Below are 9,992 nucleotides of genomic sequence, written 5' to 3'. Positions count from 1 at the left end.
GTTAACCGAGGCTGAACTGCAATCTATGTGACTGATTTTGAATCTGCCTATCTAAATGTTCTGTATTCTTTCATTTCTTGATTAGACTGCTATCAGTGTATCTTGAAAGGTGCTTTGAGATGACATTTGTTAAGCATTGGTGCGATATAAATGAATTGAAAGAAACTTGGCAATGGAAGTTTATTTATAGTAAACAGAACATTTCAGAAATAAGACCAGAGTGTTGAACAGTACATTGGAACAGAAAAAGCAGAAAAACACACTGCCCCAACATAATAAAGAAAGCTAAAGAAAAGCTGGATCAAACTTAACCAACTGATGTTTCAGGTAACAATTTAAATAGACTCAAAATGTTGGTGTTTAGAGGACCTCTGTGCTTTTAGGCCCATTTTAGTTCTTAACGTATAATAAAGTTAAATGGCACAAGCAGTGTGATCCGCTGCAATCTGCACCATGTCCTCGGATTGTCAAATGACTGATTTACAAACATCTCCAACCTTACTTCAGTCCCTCCAGTGTCTAGTCAAATAAAGACGTTTAAAGTGCCCTCCTCCATATATGGCAGGAGGGAGAGTGTGCAGCACTATGCTTCTGGGACAGAATGCCCCGGCTACACCTGTAATAGTTGGGAAGTAATCCCCACTGGAAAAGAAAACTGAACAAAGTGGGATCAAAAAATATACTTGTTTACCATTCAGTTATTTAATACTAAAGATAAGCTTATTTAAGGACAGAAAAGAAAATGAAAAATCCACATATATGGTAAATTAGTTGCCTCTTACAGAAACTAAAACTGCTGCTGATTTTGACAATGCTTTTAACATTTATTGTCTACAGGTGAGGACACGCTACAGAACACCAGCAATTTTTCCAATTAAGATAAAGCTTTGTATGTTGTTCAGAACATATCAAATCCTAATTATTAATGCTTTGCATAGTGATAGACTTGGAATAAAACAGCGAATATTAAAAGAATTTCTCTCAGCATGTCAAAGAAGACCTTTTGCACTTAATGATCAAACTCTGATAAAACAATATGGTCAGTATTTGGTCCATTGCAGACAAAAAGTTGAGTCACTACCCCAAGAAATAAAGTTGAAAAGGTCCAAAATGCATGAAATAGTAACTTCTGACATTTCTCCATGACATATATCAAGCTGGTATTTAACCAAAGGGGTGCCAGACTGAATGAGGGGCCAACATTAAAACCATGGTTCAGGTTAAGGACCAGACAGCATTTACTAAAAGATTACATTTAAAATCAATTGATTTTTATCTATATTTTTACAAGTCATCTTATGTTGAAATTTCAACAAAGACATGATTTGATCATCCATAAAAATAAAAAAATAAATAAAAACCATGAATTTTCCTTATGCTCTCACAGCAGAGCACATCAAAGATCCAAATAGTAGCATTAATTAAAACTTTGGTACTTTTTCACTGCTGGTCAGTTTGTCTTTGGTCCTTTTGATTCATTCCCTCTGGATGGACATCGCTTTCCTTGAAATCGTGGTTTCACTCTTGAACTGGTACACTTCCTCCATCGTGCCGAGCTTTTACTGGAGGCGGGAACATCTCCTTTAAAGGTGCCTCTTCATTCCAGCGTCGGCTTTTTGCAAATGTGTAAACACATTCGAAGAGATCAGGAAATAAAGCCAAGATGTTGATTGTAGAAGCCTCTTTGTAACTGTTAATGGGGGGAAGAAAAAGGAGTTAAACATGTAACTCTCACAACTTTTGCAAAAAAAAAAAAGATATTTGTTATAGTGATAATTTAGCCGAAATATAACTTACTTTTGTAACAGTGTAATAATTTTTAAATAAAACAAGAAAAGTGTATATATTCTCATCTTTTTTCCTGGCACACTAAAACAGAATAAATCTGTGTGAAAATAGTGTGAGAACATCCTGGTAAAATGTTAAAAAACATTAAAACCCTTGCATTGCTAATGATAAACCAATGTTGGTGGACTAGTCTGTCAATAAAACCTACCGGTGCTCACAAAGGTTGCGGATGAAGCGCAGTAATCCCACCGTGTTTTCACTGTAGGAGCTTCTCCTTTTCTTTTCCATGTCTTGCACCAGCGTTTTGTCAAACTATAATGAAAACAAAACACAAACACACCAACAATTGCTATCCCAAAATCCTTAATTTTGGGATAGTGAAGCTACATGTAATCACTTTGAAGTCACCTTATCTTTCCACTGTTTGAAGGATCGGTTTTCAGCACATCGCTCCAGTGAAAGTATCAGTTTCTGGTCAGCTGTGCGATCATATACAATCTCATTCCTGTTTCCAACCTTTTTCAAGTATTCCATTCGCCTGGAAAACAAGAGAGATCCAGAAAGTGGGAAAATTTCAAACCACAAAAAAACATTTTTTTCTTTTTCTTTTGTTTCCTCAAGACAACTTTAAATTAGCTCATTGTTATAAGATGACAATTTTCTTATCTCAGGACAACATAAGTTGTTTTTTCATGATAACGATACAAGCTTTGTGTGCATACATAGGTAGATAGGCCAGCCATTCGTAATTTAAAACATGTTCATTAATCTCTGTTAATGCTGCATAATTTTCAATAATTATATTATAGGCAGCATTTTAGGACTAGCAGTCCATGAACCTGAAAATCATTTTTTTATGGGAAACAAACAACTGTCATTTATTCAGAGAAAAAAATCCCTTCTGGGACAAAAAATTGCTTTATATAACCCTATTCCTCCTCTTCTTTGCTTGCTCTGGTGCACATCTAAAGGGTCCTTTCCAGCAGCCATTGTGCAGCACAAGCCTGTGTGCGTATATGGTTGTGAGTCTATGTTGTCCTGTGATGGACTGGCGACTTGTAATAGGTGTATCCCAGCTCAGGCGTAATGGTGGATTGTACAGTTTATGAAATATGCAATGCTTTAACACACTGTGGCTTGTCTGTTCGTGTATCCACAGACAGCTCTGTACATGATCAAAGAGGGATCAACTAATCTTAAACTCTTAAATTTTGGAGGATTAAATTGAATTAAAGACAAAATGAAAAAGAAAATGGAGCAATTTTTGCCCCAGGCAAATTTCATGAGAATATTATTTTTGTTATCCCAAGATACCTAGATAATTATCGCTGAGTCACAGTGGTGTTGTCAAGAAAAATAATCTCAGCTTTTGACTAACTACAACTGATGGCCTGATTTCAAAAAGAAGCATCAATAATTAGATAAAACTAAAAAATTAATAAGCACCAGACAAAAAACATAATCTAAAAATATGTTACAATAGCCCATGAATATCTGTGTTTTCTTCCTTACTTTTCACTGTCCCAGAAAAATGGATGATTTAAACATTGATCCACTTCAGGTCGGTTTTCTGGTTCTTTGTTGATCATCCACTCGATGAGATCTCTAGCCAACATGTCCGTCACGTGGTCCAAACAGTACTTCCCTTCATAAATGTTGGAATCACACTGAAATCGTTTGCCCATTATGAACGGATGTTGTCCCCCAGAAAGGATGTAATATATCAGCATCCCTGCCACCTTTATAATAATAAAAAAACATGGTCAGTGCTCTTATGATTACACAAGTGGCCAACAGACAAGTTAGTATTGCAGGAAAAGCTTACCTGTACATCAGTCTTTGACTTGTAGGGCACAGCAGGTTCCTCCTCTAGTGTCTCTCTGGCCATCCAGCACCTTGTTCCTCCCTTGGCCGTGAGGTAAGTTGTTTCATCTTTGGATAAGCATCTGCTGATCCCAAAGTCAGCTAATCTTGCCTTCCCTTGAATATCTGCAGGAAAAAAAAGCATGTAGAACAACATGACCTGCCAACTTTGCTTCACCTACTGCCAACTTTGCTTAATTAATTTTAGAGGAACTGAACGTGTCTTACCAGTTAAAACATTGTGTGGTTTGAGGTCTCTGTGCAGAATTTGAGGGTTATGGCAGTGCAGTACCTTCAAACTTTCAAGAGCCTCCCGTACAAGTTTTTTTCCCATGTTCGGATCTTTGAGGCTGCTGATACTTTCCTCCAAGGTGTATTCGTAAAGCTGAAGAAAAAGGTATCCAAAGTTTTCGTCCTCTGCAAAGTCTATATATCGCACAATGGACGGATGATCCACGGACGGCAGCTGCAGGATTCCTTTCTCGTTCTTCAGTGTTTTATAGTTGCTTTTAGACATTCTTTTGATTGCAACTTCTGTGCCATCATCTCTCAGTCCCAAGAAGACTTCAGTACCATCACTCCCCTTTGCTATGATGAACTCGGCATCGTTCACATAACTAATGTTTCGAACTTTGGTCACTTTGGTTTCATCTGTGTCAGCAAGCTTCTCTAGTTTATCCTTCCACCTGATGCTGACTGGCTGCCACTTCTGAGATCTTGAAGAATTGAGGGGCCTTAAAGCAGACTGTTGTGAGTTTAATTTTGATCTCATGTTAGGAACCCTTCCTGTTTCATCACCGGGATCTTCTTGTTTCTCAGGCCTTTCCATCTTTACTTTCTTTTTCACAGGCTCAGTGAAGCTGTCGTCCTCATAGTGCAAGCTTGGCTCAGATTCTCTGGCATCTTCTTTTGGTTTGTCATTAGTTACTGTGTCTGCAGGAGGTGGTAATATATTTTGAAACATTGAATTCATCAAATGTCTTAAGCCCTCTGCTTCAGATACGGCGCAGTTATAGCCACAGGAATATATTTTGTTTTCCAAAGCATCGCCGGTTTTACAGAGGAAGTCGATGAAGTCATAAGCCCAGCCAATGATGTCTTCTGTTTTTTGTGTTATCACATTTAGCGTTTGTTGAACTGCCACCAGAGTACTGACTCTTTCTATGATGTGAAGCCTGTCCCCAAGTTTGGAAATTATGTCTGTGGCTAGCTCTACTGGTATTTTTTCCATTGTACAGAAAACAGCATGCAAACATTTAATCGTCTTTAACACTTCCACCTCTGGAATGTTGTCAAAGCGACTGATCGCACTTGCAACGTAGCTATGTGAATTACTGGCTTCGCTGAGCCATTCAATACTTCTTTCTTTAAATTCGACTTCATTGTTCCCAGTAAATGTGAAGAGTAATTCAACTATGGTCAAATGAGTCTCAGGATGCTCTTCTAGCATGTGATCTTGAAAGGCTCCAAAGACTTCTTGAGGTTCTTTGCTGTGCATTGCAAGTTCCAGTTCCAAAAACTTTTCTATTTCAGAGTAATTTCCTTTTAATTTGAAGTAAACAAAGAGTAGGTCTATAACATCCTGCCTTTCACTGAGGGCAGCTATAGCCAGCGGTGTGTGGTCCTTAGGTCCCCTTCTGTTTGGATCTGCATTTTTTCCCAGCAGTGTTTCCACAAAAATCAGTGGCACCTCCCTTTGTGAGGCAAAATGCAAAGGCGTCCAGCCATTTTTAGAAGGTAGATTTGGATCTGCACCTTGATACACAAGGTATGTGAAAATGTCATATTTTTGGTAAATAATAGAAGCAATTAAAGGTGAAACCTGATCTGTCTCACCACTGAGGGGATATAACCCATTAATGTAGTTGCTTTTCAGCAATTCCTTAAGTTGCTCAGGATTGTTTTCAACTATGCACTGTATTAAAGGATCCGTCTCCAGTTTGGGCATCATGTTATGTCATCAATTCAATGAACCTGTGGAAGTGAGAGAAGGGTGAAAAACTTTTTGTTAAAAAGTAAAATTTGTTACAAACTTGAATGCAAAGATCTTGACTGCTAACATGTAACAAAAATGTTTTAATTTTACACACTGAAAGCTGTTACATTTTGTCTCTGAGGTGTCCATCCATCCACCTCTTGTGGTAGAAGACAGCAGCTGTCTGGAAGGCAGACAGCCGCAGTTAAATAATTTCCTTTCATTCTAAAACGATCAAAATTTTCTTTTGCATATTTTACAACCTTTTTGATATGACTTTTAATTGTTAGGTGCTTGTCTGAAATTAGACCAAGAGATTTGACCTCCTCAATCTGCACGTCTTGACCTAGTGGTGGTTGATATAACAATACATTTCGTCGGGACGATAGAAAAGTGGCTATACTGTTATATTTATAACACCATTTTATCATGTATTTACACAAATATTTTATAAAATAGATGACGACAAACATATAAGTGTTGTCACTTCGCCTATACTCAGTTTATATAAGTGATAAACAAGAATAAAAAATAAGTTCTGTCTTGTGGTTTTGCGTAACGAGGATATTTATGGTATTTAACTCACACGCGGGTTTGCGACATGCTTTACGTTAGTTAACTCATGAGTTGGAGACGCATAAGGCTGAAGTGCCATACCTGGGGTCGCGCAAGAAACAGAAACAGCTACGCAGGCAGCCGAAGAAGAAACTTTCACCAAAAAAGAGTGGGTAGGTCTGTGATTTGGTTACATTTTGGGTCTAAGAAGTCGGACACGAGCACAAAATGGTCATTTGCAAAAAATGCTACAAGGCTGTTCCCCCACCCGACACCACAAACAAGAATTTATGCAAATCCGAAAAGTGCGAGGTAAAGCAACTTACGGAAAGAACAACTTGAGCCAGCCAAAGATAACGGAGTCGCTAGCACAAGCCACGCAATATGAGAAAACTTCCCAGGGCTATAAAAAAAAAATCACAGTTGCCATCTCGCATTGGATATTTGTGATGGCGGTTGTACTGAAACAGCAATTTCCCTCTGGGAGTATTAAAGTATTTCTGATTCTGATATGTAAAGGCAAGATCCCCATGTATGACATTGAGGAGAGCTTCAGAGACATTAAGAAAGTCCTTGACCCAAGGTATGTTATGCCCAGTGGCAAACACTTCTATCAAGTCAAGTTGCGTTGCTTATATGACGCATGCCAGGCCAAGATAGAAAAGGAGGTTTTACAGTGTGGTGCATTATACCTTGACAACTAACCTGTGGAGGAGAAGGGTGACATAGCCGTATATGAGTGAGCCAGTTACCAACAACCTCGCGCACTGTGTGCAAACAATGACATTCTTCTTCATCTTCTCAGACATAAACATATCGTGGAGAGAGGCATGGCAGCGCTACATGTGGCATGGTATCAAACTATAAAAGAGCAACTCGTAGAATTGCCAAGGCAGCATGTTTCGTTCTAGTGAGCCTCATATATAACTGAGCATTGACATATTCTTCTTTTTCTTCTACCTACTGTTCTTTGGCTTCCGGATAAACAACTCTGACAAGCGCCATCTCTCTATGGCGCTGAGTTCGACGTGTGGTTTTTGGATGTACAGTGTGAGCAGTCAGATCACATCCGAGCATCGGGCCGTAAAGTGATATCAAATATCATGAGCTGTGAACTTTTAAACCCTGTAGTTTTATTGTACAGATTGAGCTATATGAGTACAACGACTGAAAATATTTTACAGTGTATGTCTGCCAGTACCCCATATGTTCCTAACAGAGCACTTCGCTCTCAGACTGCAGGTCTAATGGTTATTCCTAGAGTCTCTAAAAGTAGAATGGGAGGCACATATTTTAGTTATCAGGCTCCTCTCCTGTGGAACCACCTCCCAGTTTTGGTCTGTAAGGCAGACACCCTGTCTACTTTTAAGACTAGGCTTAAACTTTCCTTTTTGACAAAGCTTATAGCTAGAGTGGCTAAGTTTATACTGAGCAATCTCTGTAGTTATGCTGCTATAGGGCATTAGGGTCTATTTTTCTCACTCTGCTGAGTTCTCCTACTGTTCTCTATTTGCATTGCTTGTTGTTATTTCAACTTCAGAAACATTAGTGCACTTTAAAAAATGTAAAATTTACTTTATTTCGATAATCCAGTTTTAATACCTGTATGATTTTGAAAAAATTAGAATGCTACTGTAGCTCTACCGCCTTATCTGTTGTGATTTGATGCATATATATTGCAGCACTAAAATATATTTTTCCTCATTTGTGACAGTTCGGTAAATGTCATCCCCAAAACAACGTTGGAATAAAGTAAGCAATGATATTATTTTTCATATTTTTCGGAGAATAGCTGAGAATGTGCTTAATTGTGGTATATCATCATTTAAATCGCTACTGAGATATACAATAATCATGATAAATGTATTTTTTCCCATATCGCTCAGCTTTATCTTGACCAAGGATTTTTATATGCAATTAAGGACAAGCCCTAGAGAGAAAAAAAATTTGATACTGTTTCACTTAAATTAAGAGTTAGACCCGATGCTTTGAACTCTAAACATTTTTAGCATTGTTGTAACTTGTGTAGTAACGTAGTGAATGTTTTTTTTCAACTTACATACACAACTGCATAATCTGCATACAAAAGAAAATCTACTAGCAGTCGTGGTAGAATATTGTCGACAGCAATCAAATTGCAGTGATTGCAGTATGTCATAGAGCTGTAAAAGAAAGACATTATCTGGTTTGTTACAATCTTTTCTAACACCTTGGAAAACAAAATACTAACTAGTTACAAGCCTAGTTTACTTTCCTGACTTAAAAACAGGTATTACTCTCTACTGTTTCCAATCATCTGGAGGATTTATCAAATGAGTTAGAGGTTCTAGTATTTTTTTTATAGAAAAGAAGCATCAACGTGGAAAATATCTTTAGAATAACTTAGATAATTTATTTATAAAGGCTGATACTTCAGACTCAGTAATTTCAATGAGAAGGGAACTAATAACTCTTCAAATGATCTGACAAAAACAAAACAAAAATATTGAATCCAAGAAGCAATCTGTTTGATGTCATTTACAACGTCTTCCCCTATTTTGACTTCTTGCAGATTTGAGGCTTATACACCCACTCCCTCGCCTTTACCTAGTCGCCTCTCTCCGGATCATTTCTAGTGTAGTGTGTTTCTTCTTATGTCCTATTTTTAACCTCTGTAAAAAGGTTGTTGCCATGGCAGTATAAACACCAACTGAAATAAAGTTTGATTTAAGTGGAACTTTTATTATTCAAAGGAACCTAGAACATTATAACATTACTATACAAAACTAACCATATTTTGAAGTTTTGCCAGACAAACAAAAGGAGGAAGTGGGGGAGGGGTAGGGTGTGCATAAAATTATTCTTAATGTAAGACCATGTTGTTATTTTCTGACATAAATTGCATTACACAGCATTCCAAAAAGTACCAAATATTGAGGTGACTGGAGTTTATGGGATATATTTTATCATTTCACGAGACAAATGGAAACTTATTTAAAAAATAGTATGATGTAAGACAACGGTTGCACAGTGAAAATAAATGCATTTGTTGCTATTTCAACAGAGACAGTCGTATGACTCTTGAATGCACAATGGAATTAAATCCCGACCGTAAACAAAGTGTAGAAGCGCTTTTTGTCAAAAGCATTTTCCAACAGGGAACAACGGAAGTGGCAAGTGGGAGAAATATTTCTGGTCAACAACTTCTGCTTTGAAGACAGATGCTGAGTCGAGCAAAACTTCACTAGATGTCGATCAAAGATCTAAATATTTGTCATATTATTACATTACATTAAGACTGAGACTCTTCTCCACGGTGAAGACGCGCCACGGCCCTATACGCGCAGACACTCCCAAGGAAAGGTGTCGTGCCAAACGAGTTATCCGCGCCAGAATTTGTATCCCCTGTCACGACGACACGTGTGAGCCTACTAGTCCAGATGAGGAAACTGGCAGCCTGTGGCGGGAAAACGCAACAGAAGTTGTGAAGAGCGCTGCGCGTTCCCGCGAATGGGCATGCAGATCTCGGCAGACGGCAGGCATGATTTTTTTTTTTTTTTTTTCACCGGAAAAGCCTTATCGGCAAGCAAAATCTTTTTGATTTAAGCCTTGACGAAACACCCAGACCTGCTCTCTGCTTTGGCAAACATAGGCGTAACTTTTAAATTAGTTACTGGCACAATTAGTCAAGCAAGCAAATTTAATTTCCCCAACTCCATTGATACAAGTCTGTAGGTAAAGTTACACTTACCAGTTCCGACGTCTGTCTTGCACTAAAGCTCAAATCTGCCTCCAGTCTTTAAATCTGTCAGTAAATGCCGTTCTGGTTTCA

The 9,992-nt window shown here is 38.0% G+C and overlaps 1 protein-coding gene across 1 annotated transcript; it reads right to left on the bottom strand.

The window, feature by feature from the left end:
- Positions 1–228: 228 nt before the first annotated feature.
- On the bottom strand, positions 229–9,992 carry LOC118565714 (serine/threonine-protein kinase/endoribonuclease IRE2). The gene is made up of 7 exons (XM_036146538.1): positions 9,912–9,992; positions 3,880–5,625; positions 3,614–3,777; positions 3,301–3,527; positions 2,197–2,326; positions 1,997–2,100; positions 229–1,690 (listed from the first exon to the last, which is right to left on the bottom strand). The coding sequence occupies exons 2-7, from the start codon at positions 5,600–5,602 to the stop codon at positions 1,519–1,521; spliced, it is 2,520 nt and encodes an 839-aa protein (XP_036002431.1). The 5' UTR covers positions 5,603–5,625; positions 9,912–9,992; the 3' UTR covers positions 229–1,518.

Source organism: Fundulus heteroclitus, chromosome 14 (genome assembly GCF_011125445.2).
Source record: "Fundulus heteroclitus isolate FHET01 chromosome 14, MU-UCD_Fhet_4.1, whole genome shotgun sequence".
Taxonomy (NCBI): Eukaryota; Metazoa; Chordata; class Actinopteri; order Cyprinodontiformes; family Fundulidae; genus Fundulus; species Fundulus heteroclitus.
The sequence above is the reverse complement of the archived record's forward strand: the minus strand, read 5'-3'. Positions and strand labels throughout refer to the sequence as shown.

Excerpts from the sequence above, each read along its gene's own strand:
- LOC118565714 (XM_036146538.1), bottom strand. The coding sequence starts at position 5,602 with ATGATGCCCAAACTGGAGACGGATCCTTTAATACAGTGCATAGTTGAA. Across the intron at positions 3,778-3,879 it reads ACCACACAATGTTTTAACTG|ATATTCAAGGGAAGGCAAGA; the intron begins GTAAGACACGTT and ends TTTTTCCTGCAG. Across the intron at positions 2,327-3,300 it reads TTTTTCTGGGACAGTGAAAA|GCGAATGGAATACTTGAAAA; the intron begins GTAAGGAAGAAA and ends CTTGTTTTCCAG.